A 16,313-nucleotide genomic window follows, 5' to 3' on the forward strand; every position below is an offset into this window, starting at 1 on the left:
ATAATGCTTATAGAAACATACTTCGTGCAGAATAGAGCAGAAAATACAAGGCTTATAAATGCTCATATGCTTGTTATTTCCCTGACTTTAACCTCTTTTTAATTTAAGAAAATACACTAAGAAACATCTTTAGCAAAGAATTCAGGGCAGATCTTTTATATTATCTTTTATGTTAAATAATTCTTTTTAATAAAAAATTGGAATCTACCTAGTTTTCGCATAAATGAACTAGAAAATGTGTGCTAATAACAATGGAGGAAGTTAATCCTGAATCTAAATTTTATGCACACATTAGAAAATCACATTGCAAAAAGAAAAAGAAGTTACTGTTTCAGTTAAGAACTGGAGAATAGCACTGACATCAAACTTAAAAAGTTCTGTTTACTGAAATACATAGGCAAAACTGACATTTTGCCCAGAATAACTCTTCAAACTCCGAACTTAAAAAAAAAAAAAAAAAGGATTGGGAAATCACAAACATAAAATTAGATAAGATTTTATAGAGCGAGTTTGCATAACAGCTTAGGGTTAGACGGCCATACTTGTGTTGCCTTCTAAGTATGTATCCCCAGTAAGCTTCTCCAAAAGATAATCTGGTATCGAATAACATTTGAAATCAAATCCATGCATGCTTTATAGGCTTATAAAGGTTAGTAGTTGAATATACAGATGCATACAAACATTATCTGAAACACTGCAGTTTGTAAAGAGAGTTAAGAAAAGAAATAATGCAGATTAAAACAAAACCAAAAAAAACCTTGGAACTCCAAAAAGAGTGAAGCTGGTCCCGAAGTGCTGGCTTGACTGTCTGAAAGTTTATAAAAACAAAATCCACTGATTGAACAGCTTCTTGTGTGACAGAAATACAAATATTAACACAACTTTATGAATAAAATACTTCAGTTCCTTAAAATGTCATCAAAAGACCTCAAATTTTTACCTTCAAGCTTGGTGTCTGGGTCTGATCAACTGTAAATCTCATTAGAATATTGAACTGAAGATCATTTGGAAAAGATTCTCTGAAATAAGGAAAGAACAAAGCAAAATAAAATAAAAATTAAGTCAGCAAGTAAGCATTTAGCAAACTTAACAGGAGATTATGTTTAATACCAAACAAAACACAATGTCATTCAGAAAGCATGCATGAAGTAGCACCTGTATGTGGTATACAGTCTATGTGGTAAAGTATACGATAAAAGCTACTCCCAGAAGAATCTGAACGCCTGAATTTATACCCTGTAAGTATAAATTTAACCCCCTGTAGGGGGTTAAAAAGCAACACTATAGCAAAGAATGATCTCTTGCCTCATTTATAGATTTAATCAGAAAAATGTATTCAGTAAAAAGTTCAACACTATCAGAGATGTTTCCATACCTAGTATCTGAATTCTAGACTCACCTCAACTTAGTAAATGGATATTTGAAATAAGTCACTTCAACAATCTACACAAGAAAGAAATATATCATTGGTTCAAAATCTTCTGAAAAAAGAATGCATAATAAAACATTCTTTTTAAACTTAGAAAATATTTTTATCTTTACACTAGACTGAACAAAATCTTCAACTCTACTTTGCAGTTACATCTTAATAAAACACTACCTTGAATTACTCAACCAATGTTAATAAAATTTTTTAATAGATTAAATGCAGTGTTTGAACTAAGGATCAATGTTGCATTAAATATAGCATGTAAATGGGCAACATTAATAATTTTCAAATGGAACTCATGCAATCTACATAGTTTGAAAAGACTCAGAAATCTGAACTTTTAACACAGAAATGAAATATTCTTGATTACTACCGGGTAAACTTGAAATACATGAAGAAAATCTTACCTTGTAACATCGAGGGCTTTCTGAACTTTTGCTTGAACAGACCCAAGCAAATCAGCACCCATTTTTTTTAGTAGTTGGGTCAGCAGTACAAACAACCAATCTTGAAGATCATCTTTATGGACTTGTATGAAGTCCACTAAAGTCTCCAAAAACATGCTGAACACCTACAGTGGATAAAGGGGGGAGGGAGGAGAAAAAGGAGGAAATATTGACCTCTATGATCAGTTCAAAACTAAAATAGAAAGGAATACAGGAATCAGAGGCAGAGCGATTGGCAGCCAAGCGGAAAAACAATCTCTCTTGCTTTTCATTGGACTGTGTGATACAAGAGTACATCTGAACTGTTATCCAACTTCTGCTGAAGTTCGACAATTAGCTATTCCATGCAGCATCACTTGGTAAAGAAACTTTGGCTATAATGGCTGGCACACCTAAGGTTGTCAATGATGCCACGGCTTAAACTGAAATCTATTTTATCTGAAATTTAGGGCAAGGAACTCCCTATGGTCTTATCAGCCCCCAGCTCTTTGGAAGAATGGCAGTGAGTTAATCAGAGGTTGACTATGCCGACAGCTACCTTAACATATAAGATGATTTTGACATAACGTGCTAGTTGGAGACTTCTTAGTTCTCAAAATGTCAGTGGTCACAAAATTTTTTGGTATAAGACATATTATTTATTAAAACTGCCCCAAAAGTAATTTTAAATGACCTGGGATAACTATAACTGTACCTAAAATAAATAAAATCAGGATACAAATCTACACCTACATTTTAATGATTTCTAAAAAGTCCTAGATGGCATGCTATTAGTCTCCATTTCTGTTGATGGGTTTTATACTGTTTCCAATATTAATCTACAAGTTTGAAACTTTTTGGAAGATTCAGGAAAAATTTAAGGGAAGGGAAGCTAAAATTCATAATTGCTTTATCTCATTAAAAATACTTATGGGGGGACTTCCCTGGTGGCGCAGTGGTTGAGAGTCCACCTGCCAATGCAGGGGACACAGGTTCGTGCCCCGGTCCGGGAGGATCCCACATGCTGTGGAGCGGCTGGGCCCGTGAGCCATGGCCGCTGAGCCTGCGCGTGGGGAGCCTGTGCTCTGCAACGGGAGAGGCCACAACAGTGAGAGGCCCGCGTACCGCAAAAAAAAAAAAAAAAACAACAAAACTTATGGGGACTTCCCTGGTGGTCCAGTGGTTAAGACTCCACGCTTCTACTGCAGGGGGCAGGGGTTCGATCCCTGGTCGGGGAACTAAGATCCCACATGCCGCGCAGCACAGTCAAAAAATTAAATAAAACAAAACAAAACTTAGAAAAAGTGACATACGGTAAGGTTATATCTCCTCAATAAATTCAATATCATACAGGAAAATTTATTTCTAGGTAAAGAGGGAAAAGCTCTTAAGACAACGTCAGCCATGTTGTATTATATGAGATAATTTATAATCACAATGGATTATAAAAACTATGGTTTCAAAAGTTAAGCCCAAAGTAACTACGCTAATTTGAAAATTAGAGTTTTGTTCTCAATATATATTTTATTTCTTGAATTTCCTTTATATAGTTATACATGAACTCCTTTTTTTTCTTATGTTAGAAATGAAGGATTTTTATCTATCAGAATTATAACTAAGCTTTTCAACATTTGAATCTGAGTTAGAAAAAGTACACTTTAGCTACTTGCTCAAGATACTATCTGTAAAAGCAGAAACTATGACTACTTTGAATTTTCTGTTACCTCTGACCCCCAGGCAGTAAGTACCTGCTTCAACACTATTCTTATTCACAATGCAGATCCATTAACTCCGGTCCTAACCCCACCCACAACCCATGGCCCACAGCTTCACTGAAACTCTCTGGCTCCCTCCTCAGGGCTTGAACGCTGCGGAGGAACTTCACTAGACCTGCTCTGTGACAAGTGCATGTGTCTAATCTAGTACTCACTCTTATTGGTACCTGGCAAATCTGTCAAGTGATGTGCTGGAGTCAGTCAGTACCTACCTAGAAAGTCAAATGTTAAATATTCAGGAATTTTGTGAGCTGGTTGGTGGCTTGAAATCAGTCATGTGGGAATATTTACACCTTAGAATTTATAACGAACATTACAAATCAGGGCTTCCTGCCCCCTCTCAAACGTGTTTACCAGTATAACACTCTAATTCTTTGGTTCACTTTCACTCTTATTGTTTCAACTCTTGCCTATTTTCCTGAAGAGTCCAACTTTAAGCTTTCTCTATGCCAAAATCCACTTTGAAAATCACAGACATTAGAATGCCCAAGTCAACCCTCCCATTTTATCTGGTTCTCAGGAAACTGAGAACTAGAAAATTAAGTGACTTTCCAAGGTTTCCACAGCTAATCAATGGCTAAGTCACTTGGTGTTTAGTTGTGTTCCATCCGCTCTGTTACTAGACAACTTACCTCATCTACTTTACTGTCATTCATAATAAAATTCTCCACTGACTTTTCCCTCACTTTGATTTCCTCTATAGCTATCCTTCTCATAATCGTTTCTCCAAGGAAGAGCCAATTTTATCCCTCTGTTAAGACTAATCTTGCTTTCTATATTCTTGTTCTTTAAAGTATGGTCTCCTCTATCTTTACTCTTTTATTCTCAACCTAAATTCTTTGTTTACAGATGCAGAAGACACTGTCTCAAGAATTTCTCCTTCAATTTCCATCCTATTGCACCCATCAATCATCTTCTAATCGTGAAATGTAATAGCTTTTTCATTAGCTTAGTATGCTTAGCCATTCTGTAGCTTGACACTGTTTTTCCTCTTATTATCTCCCTTCCTTCTTTCATTCTTTTTACCAGGCATTTTCCTTTTGCACCCTGAATAAGGAGAGATGTAAGAGCCAGTCTTCATCCTGATTCTCTTTTCACCGAAAGTATGACTTCCTTGACAGGGCCTCTCTGTCCTAGCCTACTAGGCCCCACAATAACCTCTAGAATAACTCTCACTTTTGGCCTTCCTCAAATCTGTTGATCACAACATCATCGTAGGCACCAATTCTTTCTGACCTCAAGTCTGGATTTCTGCAACAGGCCAGAAAGTAAATATCCTAGGCTTTGCAGGTCATATAGTGTATGTCACAACTACTCAGCTCTGTCATCGTAGCACAGCCATAGACAGTATGCAAACAAGTGAGCACAGCTGTGTTCCAATAAAACTTTATTTACAAAACAGACGGCAGGCCAACTCATACTTCTTTCTCATCATCAGATTGTGACATCACTCTTTTGATAGAAACAAAATCCTTTCACGTCCCTTCACTGTCTATAGAATAATGTCTTCAAGGCTTAGACGAAGCTCTAACTCTCCAGACTCAGGCTGGACCATATGGCAACATAAATTCTTTGTCCCTGAACACATCTCACACACACTCCGCATTTTCTACCACACTCCCTAATCCTCCTATTTACACAAAGTACATGACTTGCTACAAAGCTTACCACTCAAGACCCAGCCAATATTTCACTTTTTCTGAATTTATATCATCTTCCCATCTGGAATATATAACATTTGAGAAAAAAGACTATATATTTTTTAGTCTTGTATCACCAATTAGAATGAAGCCTAAAGTTATCAGAGGCTGAGGACCAAATTAAAAAGTTGTTCAATGAATGTGCAGGAAAAGTTCCTTAAAGAGTAAGAATTTTCTCGTAAGTAAATAAACCTTACCCTGCAATTGGTAGCCAACCCTTTTTCTCAATGCAAGGGAAGATATGTAAGACCTTCCTTTCATGGCAGCCAAGATTTTCTTTTTCTTTCCTATAGTCTTTCTGACATCTCCCACTTCTCTGGACTCAGGCTAGTCATGCCGGGGAGGCCCTTTCTTCTCATCCTGACATAATCCAAAGTTTATGTTCCTGTCAAGATCTGAATTGTTATTTTCTTAAAAAAGACTTCTCTGAGTCTCTAATCAAAAGTAGAAATTTCTTTTGATTAGATAAAATGTGAGTATAACTGAATAAAAATGTAGACATGTTATTTACGGTACTCTATATATAGAATTATACTATCATTTTTCAAAATACTTGTATCTTATCAATGGTACTTACTAAATGATAAATATATGCATATATATATATCCATCCAAAATATACATTGGAAATTTTGCATAAAATTTCTTACTTGACTGCCCTATCACAGAGAGTTCACTGTCAGATGTTGACATTCTCCCATTTCCTTATCTATGATTAAAGGAGAAAGAGGAAAGTGGACATATTAATATAGCACTAGGGCTAAAAATTTGATTTCAGAAGAGAAAGCTGAGAATCACTGCTCCTTAAACAGCCTTGTTTGCTTTTGTGGAATGCCATTAATAAACTATTAGAAAGCGCACATGTCGAGGTTGGAATTCAATTAAAAAAATTAATTGTGAAGCTTGGGAATTATTTTTTTAATAACTCAATGAAACCAACCTTCAATGGAATCAATTTATAACTGTAGTTTATTGGAAAATTATAATATTTGAGCTATTACAATTGAGGCAGCCTTTTCTTAACCTCTTATATCTTAGGTGTGCCAGTCATCAAATATAGAACGGAAGAACATAATCAAATTAGATTAATTAGTAGATTAAAAAGCACATCTCCAAACAGAATGACAGTTTGCATAACTGCAAATAGCATTTCGTGGATTGCAAAGGTTCCAACACTGCATGAACTCTTCGGGAGAGAAAACAGAGAAAAAGGGTTAATTTCACAGTCATGCAGTAAAGTTAGGTTTCCAACAAATATTGAACCAACTTACTCTCTATTGAGAGTTCCAACACAGGGGACAGCATGCAAAAGGAAAAAAAGAAAAAAAAGAAAAACACACAAATTAGTCGCCATCAATGCCAAGTTCCTGTATGGAAGAAAAACACTTAGAAAATAAAAGTGACAAATGTTTTTCAAAGTTTTACGATAAACTCAAAATAGTTTTTAAAACAAGAGTTAAATGAATAGTATGGGAGAAGAGTATGTGATTTTCCTATATTTCTCTCTCACCTTCTTGTCAAGGAAATTTAAAAACAAAAAACAAACAAAAACTCCCTTTTTTTCCAGACCCTACTATCCTTGAGGCTCCACTTCTGGAAAAAATCTAAGACTAACAGACACCTGCCAAAATTTCTGTACAGTGCAAACATTTGCTTCTAAAGCACAGTATCTAGAATTTTTCTTTTATCTTTTTTTTTTCCTCTTCAGAAGCAATGCATTCACAAGTTAAGTTATTTCTGTGAAGGCTTGGAATAATCACTATTGTTTGGAGGTAAAAAGTAACTATACCACAACTTTTAATTTTCCCCAGGTAAGGTGTATGTTTTGGTCTCCTGATCCTAAGACTGCAGACACTCTTCAGGAGACCAGATATGTCCTTCTAAGCAGGGCATTCAACTGTGTTGCATTTTAGTAGCCACTGATTGAATTCCTACCCTAGCTGTTCAAGACTTCAAGAGGTAGGACTACACAGACCATAAAATGTGAAATCAAACCATGCACTTTAGTGAAGGTGGCTCTTCTCAAGTAGGTCCTTCAGAGTCAAATGTCAGAATCACAGGGGATAGCTTTTGGCATCTGACACTCCTTACATTTGAAGGAAAAATTGGGTCTAGAGCAATCAAAATAAAAATCTGCCCCAGGGCCTCCCTGGTGGCGCAGTGGTTGAGAGTCCGCCTGCCGATGCAGGGGATACGGGTTCGTGCCCCTATCTGGGAGGATCCCATATGCCGCGGAGCGGCTGGGCCCGTGAGCCATGGCCGCTGGGCCTGCGCGTCCGGAGCCTGTGCTCCGCAACGGGAGAGGCCACAACAGTGAGAGGCCCGCATACCGCAAAAAGAAAAAAAAAAAAAAATCTGCCCTGAATTCCTTAATTTTTCAAACTTATTTATTTTTTAAAAACTTATATAGTGCTTGGTGTGTTGTAAGGGCTTTACATATATTAACTCATTTAATCATCATCGCAATCTTATTAACTCTATTTTACAGATTAAGAAACCAAGGCACACACTGCTAATAAGTGATGGAGGCAGAATTTGAACCCAAGCAATCTAGCTCCACTACCCATAGTTGTTATCATTGTGTTGTACTGTCTCTCTTAGAAAAATATTTAGAGGCTTTACAGAGTCATACACTGTGAGTGTATGAGTAGTATCTGAAAGTTTAAAAGGTTTATTTATCAAGTTACGGACATCAAATAATTTCAGCTTGTAAACTATTTACCAACCACATTACTCCCGTCCCAGGAAAAAAAACAGCATCTATTTCAACTGTATTCAGAAGTTGAAACAGAAGCTCTTTTCTAGCCCTTCCTTTCTGGGATGTGTATTGGAGCTCACCTGATATTTCAGCTGGACTCAGATGCTTACTCTAACACATATAAGAGAAACATTCTGGGGGTTGGAGGTGATCCTAGATGAAAGGAGATGGGGCTGCTGCTCACACCCTGGTTCTCTAAGTAACCTGTTGGGGACAGCAGGTGGTCTCAATCATGTTGGGGAGAAGTAAGGACAGCTTTCAGTTAACATGGAAGCCAGCTACTATTCAGAAGCTGTTAACACAGCTTTAAGTTGACTTCAACTTAAAAGGGCATGGGAAAACCCACCCAACCAACCTCATAGTATGAGGTGTCTCCTCAACACTACAGCCCATTCTGGGGGCAAGGCTTCAGACGATTTCTGCCCTGTGAGTTTCAGGATAGTTAAGGTTACAGATAAGTGATTCCAATTCAGAGTGGAGAGCTAACCCACACTTGAGGAAGAAAAGAGAAGTCTCTTTGATGGCCTATTTCGAGGCTATGAGGAAAAGCACATGGCACATTTGGGGAAATGAACGTAGTTTCCAGGCTGGGTTGAGAGTGAGAAGGGAATGACAAGCAAAAATGATAGGCTTTGTTTGAATATTTTCTTGAGGGTCATGAGTAGTCACTGAAGGGTTTTAAGTTAGTAGAGAAGATTTACCTTTTAGAAAGGTTATTCAAAGATGCAGTGTGGAAGAGAATTTAGGGATAGGAGGTGGGGAGGAGGTGCAGCTGGCCAAAGATGATTGTGCCCTGAATTAGCACTGAGAATGGAAATGTTTAGAAGGTTGAATCAATTACGACTGAGTAAATTTCTAGAATAATGCCCAAATTCTTCACTTGAGCAATGAGAGGATAGTGGTTTCATCTAATGAGATAAAGCAATGCAGGAGGAAAAGTAGTTTTGAGGTTTAAGATGAGCAAAAGGCATGTAACTAAGTAAGTGCAGGAGAACAATGTGGGCTGGAAGTACCATATGAGAGTCATTAGGATAAAGTGGGTGACTTAAGCTTCAGATAAGGTACAGAGTGAAAAAGGAGGGCCTAAGGCAATGCTCTAAGCAGCACCAAACGTAAGTAAAACAAGCAGAGAGATAAGTGTCTGAAAAGAGAGGGTGTCTACTGTGAGGAAGACTGGATCAGGCACAACAGAAAACACCCCTCTTCCACCTCTCCCACATCCCTTTCCTTAAAGTGTCAGAAAAGATATGCCGGATAAACTCACAACAAGGTTGAAAAATAAAAAGGGATGTCAAACAGCAAACTGAAATTTATGAAAAATTCCTGGAAGACCAAGCAGATGAGACCATGTTAGCAAAAAACAGAGTACATGTTTATGTGGCTACCAACAGTTTCAAGGTAAGACCTCCTGCCATTTCCATAGAAGAAAAGGTGGAAAGAATGGGCTTATGTGCAGTTAACTTTGCTAGTTTGGAGATAGGAAATGGAGTTTCTGCTGGATGGCTTCTATTTTCTTGGTAAGCTAAGAGGCCAGGACATATGCTTGGGGCATGAGATGGGTGGAGAGGTGGACAGGGCTGGAGTTCTGAGGAAAGACTATCTGACACAGTCTCTGTGGAGGACAGAAGAAAAAAACTAGAGGAAAAGGCAAGGCAGCACTGGGCTTTTAGACAAAAATCACAGATCAGAAATGGAGAATGGCACAATATACAGGAATAACAGGGCTGATTTAACCCAGCAGGGGCCAGTACATTGTTTCCCTTCAACAGGCTTAACCTTCAACCAGTGGCATGAGCATGAGCAGAGGTTCTTGAACATATTCTCTTTTACTGTCAATGACCAGAGTTGACTGTATAGAACAGGCGTAGGGAAACTATGGTCTCAGAGCTAAGAATGGTTTTACATTTTAAAATGTTTTTTTAAAAAAATCAAAAGAAAAGGCTATTTCGTGACACATGAAAATTTTATGAAAATAAAAATTTCAATGTTGATAAGTAAAGTTTTATGGCAACCCAGCCATGGTCATTTGTTTAGATATTGTCTATAGGTACCTCTGTGCTATAATGGCAGAGTTCAGTAGTTGTGACAGAGATCATTATGGTCCACAAAGCTACAAATATTTACTACCTGGCCCTTTATAGGGAAAAACAAACAAACAAAAAAGGCTGACTCTTGATAGAGAACAAAATTTTACTTGGAAAGAAAAGAAAGCATCAAAAACAGCTGCTTGATCCTAATGATTGGACTGTTAGTACTTTATAAAATTAAAAAGGGGGGGATATATGCTATTTTAATAATATAAGGATATGATGCAAAAGCTCAAATCAAACCCTGATATTTTTAACTCAGCACAGTATGGTGATATATCCAGTTTATTCTTAATGAATTACATTACTGGCAGAGTCTCTGATGGACAATCACCAAACAAAAGCTGAACAAAAACGAATTAAATAAAATCTTCCATTTACATGTGTATTCACTGAACTAACCCAAAAAAAAAACCAAAAACAAACAAACAAAGCCGATGGATCAATAAGAATTGTATGTTGTTATAAAATCGCACAGAAAAAAAAAGTCTTCTTCCCGAAAACTCTCGGAAGGATTGTGGCTGGTTCTCTACATCTACTAAGGGAGGCCAAACATCTGTGCTTTCACCAACATCAAACCTGGTTTTCCTACTTGATCTTCAAGAGACTTTTTTTTTAAATTTTAACATTCACTTTATTTAAAAAATTTTTTCTTCAAGAGACTTTTTAAAAAAGTGTTTCTCTTTATTACTGTGCAAATCCTAGGATCCAACTAAATTGCATTATTGTCCTAACAAAAAATAAAAAACTGTGACTTCAAGAAATAATCTAGCCTTACACTCTCATACCTTCTAGTAGAGATGAACTTTATTACTTTTGAAGATGTTTTAAAACTCTATTTTAAAAAGTTGTAGAGATTATTAATTAAAACATCATTTAATAAAATAGGTCCACCCAGATCATAATTGTCTTGTCCTTTGGCTCATACTGCTAACAAAAAATGTCAACAGCTAATTTGTTCAGGATTTACAGAAAATTTTCCATTAAAGCAATTCTTGCAGCTGTAATTAGTGGTAGTAATATCAGTATAAAATGGTATGGTTATCTACATGCTCAGTTTGAAAGTTGTAAACTTAGTGTACTTTAATCTTTGTCTTTAATGGGACCTTGCATTCTTGGATAAAGTAAATATACCTTCTGATAAAAGGATAATCTTTAGAAGTTAAAGTACAAGCAATTTATAATTCTTAACTGGATTTCAGTTTATGTATAGAGTAGGATTTTAGTATCTTTAAGTAGTGTCACAAGTAACGAAAATATTGAAAATAGAAAAAAAATGAGGGGGAAATGACATGTGCAACAATAAAGTGAAGACAATTAAAAAAAACAATAAAGTGAAATTTGTTAATATCTTTCTTATGATTTCCCTTCCACATCTCTCTCTCACTTAGGTTAGAAACTCTCATGTAGACACCTGGTGTCCTAAAGGAAGATACTGAATAAAGTTTCACCATTGTCAAACACACTGCTGAAAACAGAATAAATGAGTCCATTTTACAACAAAATTTTACATTTTAAAGCAAAATTTCACAGTATACATGCAGACTATGCATAAGTACTTAAATACATTTTAATCCGCATTAAAAACTGAACAAAGTTCTGAAGATTTTTATGAACTATTTCAATATATGAAATGCTTCTTTTATATTACTAACAAACCATGGGTGAAGCCATATTTTGTGCTTTTTGTTATTTAATGGCAATTCTTTTCTACAAAATTGCTCTTTTAAGAATATATTTGGGCCTCCCTGGTGGCGCAAGTGGTTGAGAGTCCGCCTGCCGATGCAGGGGATACGGGTTCGTGCCCCGGTCTGGGAGGATCCCATATGCCGCGGAGCGGCTGGGCCCGTGAGCCATGGCCGCTGGGCCTGCGCGTCCGGAGCCTGTGCTCCGCAACGGGAGAGGCCGCGACAGTGAGAGGCCCGCATACCGCAAAAAAAAAAAAAAAAGAAGAATATATTTATGTTAATAGAGAAGGAAACTGAATAAAAAGTTAGCAACTTGTTTCAACTTACCCCAATTATTTCCTTTACAAATAGTAAAATGTTTTTAGAAATTCAAATACTCACCCTAAGTGTATAAGAGTTTTGCATGTTACTATATATTCTTCAGTTTATAGTCTCAGATAATCTCTCTTTGGAGAAGCTTAAACAGTTACTAGGGAGCAATTTCTAAATTAAGTATGATATCAAATACTCAATTTCAATTATGTTTGAAAAGATCATTGCCATTTTAGAGCAATAACAAAACAAAAATGGCTTATAGTTTTTTGTTATTATTCACTTCTTTTTTGGGGCAATACAATAATGACACCTTATAGGAGTAATCTTAAATACTAAAACATACCTTGCCATGAGGATCAGCAAACATTCTTGTGAAAATTTCACATAATCTTTTCAGTTCAACTCGACTGTCAAAATAATAAAGTGGAATTAATATCTTGCTGTAGGAAGAAGTCATTTAAAAGTGACCTTACAGGGACTTCCCTGGTGGCGCAGTGGTTAAGAATCCACCTACCAATGCAAGGGACACAGGTGTGAGCCCTGGTCTGGGAACATCCCACATGTCGCAGAGCAATTAAGCCCGTGAGCCACAACTACTGAGTCTGCGCTCTAGAGCCTGTGTGCCACAACTACTGAAGCCCGCTCGCCTAGAGCCCGTGCTCTGCCACAACAGAAGCCACCACCAGTGAGAAGCCCGCACACTGCAATGAAGAGTAGCCCCCGCTCGCCATAACTAGAGAAAGCAGCGTGCAGCAACAAAGACCGAACACAGCCTAAAAAAAAAAAAGTGACCTTACATATAACTGGGCTTCTTTTTTTTTGCGGTATGCGGGCCTCTCACTGCCGTGGCCTCTCCCGTTGCAGAGCACAGGCTCCGGACACGCAGGCTAAGCGGCCATGGCTCATGGGCCTAGCCTCTCCACAGCATGTGGGATCTTCCCAGACCAGGGCACGAACCCGTGTCCCCTGCATCGGCAGGCGGACTCTCAACCACTGCGCCACCAGGGAAGCCCTGGGCTTCTTAAAAAAAAAAAAAAAAAAAGCTAAAATCATCCCTCCTAAATGAGAAATTAGTGGGATTTACTAGTCAGGGCTAAATAAAAATTTATCAAATGCAACAATAATTCTGTAGTAACAGACACTATTTTAAAGGTTGAAAGTTATATGAAAAGAAATAAAACTGTACCTTATTAATGTAGCACAACAGAGGAAAGTATACAGATGACATTCCCAGCACATGAATCTTATCCCTTTAAATGCTATGATGTTTTCTTAAATTTTGCCACCTGAGGGCTAAAATCTTTCTAAACTATGACTATTTCCTTGCCATTTAAAATTATATACTGAACCTAATACTAATCTAAACTTGATAGGGTTGGGAACAACAGTATGATGATTTATTGTAGTGATTCATGAATTGTGATATGAAAGCATTAAAATATATTAGGAAGTATATAGATAAACACTTATTTTAAATTATATAGTTCTAATACTTCCTAAAATAAACACTCAGCTAGTAAATCAAACTCTGATTTCAGGTATCAAGTCAGGAAGTGGCCCGCTATTTTCCACCACACTCAAACTTATGAATTTTCTGAAACTATGTTCTTTTTTTTTTCTTTATAACAAATTTAATCAGTTATACATATACATATGTTCCCATATCCCCTCCCTTTTGCGTCTCCCTCCCACCCTCCCTATCCCACCCCGCCAGGCGGTCACAAAGCACCGAGCTGATCTCCCTGTGCTATGCGGCTGCTTCCCACTAGCTATCTACCTTACGTTTTTTTTTTTTGCTGTATGCAGGCCTCTCACTGCTGCGGCCTCTCCCGTTGCGGAGCACAGGCTCCGGACACACAGGCTCCGCAGCCATGGCTCACGGGCCCAGCCGCTCCACGGCATGTGGGATCTTCCGGGATCGGGGCACGAACCCGTGTCCCCTGCATCGGCAGGCGGACTCCCAACCACTGCGCCACCAGGGAAGCCCTACCTTACGTTTTGAAACTATGTTCTTAAAGGGATAGATCATAGAGATTTAAAACATTACACATATAAAAAACAATAAAGAGGGGCTTCCCTGGTGGCGCAGTGGTTAAGAATCCGCCTGCCAATGCAGGGGACACGGGTTCAAGCCCTGGCCCGGGAAGACCCCACATTCCGCAGAGCAACGAAGCCTGTGTGTCACAACTACTGAGCCCGCGTGCCACAACTACTGAAGCCTGCGTGCCTAGAGCCCGTGCTCCATGACAAGAGAAGCTACCGCGATGAGAAGCCCGTGCACCGCAACAAAGAGTAGCCTCCTCTTGCCACAGCTAGAGAAAGTCCACGCACAGCAACAAAGACTCAACGCAGATGAAAATAAAATAAATAAAATAAATTTTAAAAAATAAAGAATTTAGAGAGGAAAAGCAAGCAAGCCATTAAGAAAGGAAACCGAATCAAACCCAACTAAAAACCAATATAAACTTTTTTTTTTAACTTTATTTATTTTTTGGCCACACCACACAGTATGGGGGATATTAGTTCCCCAGCCAGGGATCAAACCCGCACCCACTGCAGTGGAAGCATGGAGTCTTAACCACTGGACCACCAGGGATGTCCCTAAATTTCTGTTCTTAGAGAAATTCACTCCAAATCCATTTCATATTATACCAAGATTCAAATATTACACAAACACCAAGAATATACCTTCATTTCCAAATGAGCATAAATATTCTTTCATCTCACTGAAAAACTTATCAGGAATGAATTTTAATAATGAGTCAGCTTTAATATTATGCATATTTTATTATTTATTTTCATTAAAAAATTAATAACATTTTTCATTTAACATCTATTTGTGAATAAAAAGTTTCCTTTTAGAATGTTTCTTTAAATAGAGCAAGTTAATTAAAACTTTTAAAAGTAACAATAGTATAGATGGTCCTAAAGGATTAAGGCTTGGGAAAATATTTTGATGTCACCTTCTGAATTCAGGACACGTATGAGCCTGTACCAGTATCTTTAAAGTGTTATGAAAAAGTCAAGTCAAAAAGTGCTAACCAGACAGGACAATTATTTTAAAGACAATATAACTCACCTTAGCGTTCTCTGATTTTTTAGTAAGTTCTGCAGACCCAGGAGGCCTTCTTTCCTTTCTGACCAGTTGGAGCTAGCACATCTGTTGAGGACTTCTGCCACATCTTCTGTCTGCCTCATGTATGTAGGAATACTACCATTCCGAGAGCTATAGGAGCGTTCTGAACAAGCACTGGATGCATCGCTGTTGGCATCATCATCTGAATGCATCCCATATGATTCATATCTTCTTCGAGCAGGTTTTTTCTGTTACACATAAAGACTCTCATTAGTGGTAGCTAAAATAATATGCTGGTATTTCACAAATTTCTACTGACCATAAAGACTGGTTTTTGTTTAAAAATCAGTGTAAAGCATGCTGCTAATCATTGTAATAATAAAATGTTGATATTTAGTTTTTCTTCAAAAAACATGTTTTAGGAGTTAGTAGATGATGAAATATTGTTTAACTATGGGGAGTGGTAAAAGCAGAATAAGACTACTGTATGGAAGTCAGATATGTAAAGTGGGGAGCACTAAAAACATGGGGTTCTTCCTTTTCTTTTTCCTTTTGCTGGAAAACCAAAAAGAACTACAAGAGTATAAACGAATGGACTCTGTACTAAAATTCTGAGTTGTTAAGAAGAAATTACTACCTTTTTAAAGGATGAGAATGGATCAGAAAATGGGCAATGGATCAGAAAAACATGTTTCCCCATGTAAAGTTCTATTTTTTTCTGTCTCTCAACCTTCTCTTTCCTCTATTCTCCTTTCACTTCTACTATCACTTGTCTTGCCACTCTTTCTTCTCTTGTACCTAACCCTGACATTTCCTAGAGAAGCAAAATACAGAGAATGATGAGAGCCTGTTTTGCTTACTCTTACTTTTAGGAGGCAAGCTCCTGGAGGGTCCTCCATGTTCTTCCCAATGTGTCTATACTGTCTATTTCAATATTTATGAGAAAGCATATTTAGATTCCTTTGATCTTTACATCTGAAGCTTATTATTTAATAAATGTAACTGCTAATTTTACTTTGAATATTAAAAGTGAAATGAGACAGAATAAATAGCTTACTTG

General features: G+C 37.4%; 1 protein-coding gene across 3 annotated transcripts in view; it reads right to left on the reverse strand.

The window, feature by feature from the left end:
• CLASP2 (cytoplasmic linker associated protein 2) overlaps window positions 1-16,313 on the reverse strand; it is a 181,849-nt gene that overhangs the window by 33,741 nt on the left and 131,795 nt on the right. For 2 of the 3 annotated variants that reach the window (XM_060110136.1, XM_060110135.1), the window contains 4 exons: window positions 15,257-15,501; window positions 12,521-12,584; window positions 1,837-2,000; window positions 941-1,019 (listed from right to left, as the gene is read on the reverse strand). In XM_060110136.1, coding sequence (XP_059966119.1) covers window positions 941-1,019; window positions 1,837-2,000; window positions 12,521-12,584; window positions 15,257-15,501 — 552 coding nt within the window. Of the gene's footprint in view, window positions 1-757; window positions 809-940; window positions 1,020-1,836; window positions 2,001-12,520; window positions 12,585-15,256; window positions 15,502-16,313 lie in introns of all 3 variants that reach the window. The other variant, XM_060110134.1, reaches the window with a different exon arrangement.

The sequence above is a fragment of the Mesoplodon densirostris genome, chromosome 10 (assembly GCF_025265405.1).
Source record: "Mesoplodon densirostris isolate mMesDen1 chromosome 10, mMesDen1 primary haplotype, whole genome shotgun sequence".
In the NCBI taxonomy this organism is placed as follows: Eukaryota; Metazoa; Chordata; class Mammalia; order Artiodactyla; family Ziphiidae; genus Mesoplodon; species Mesoplodon densirostris.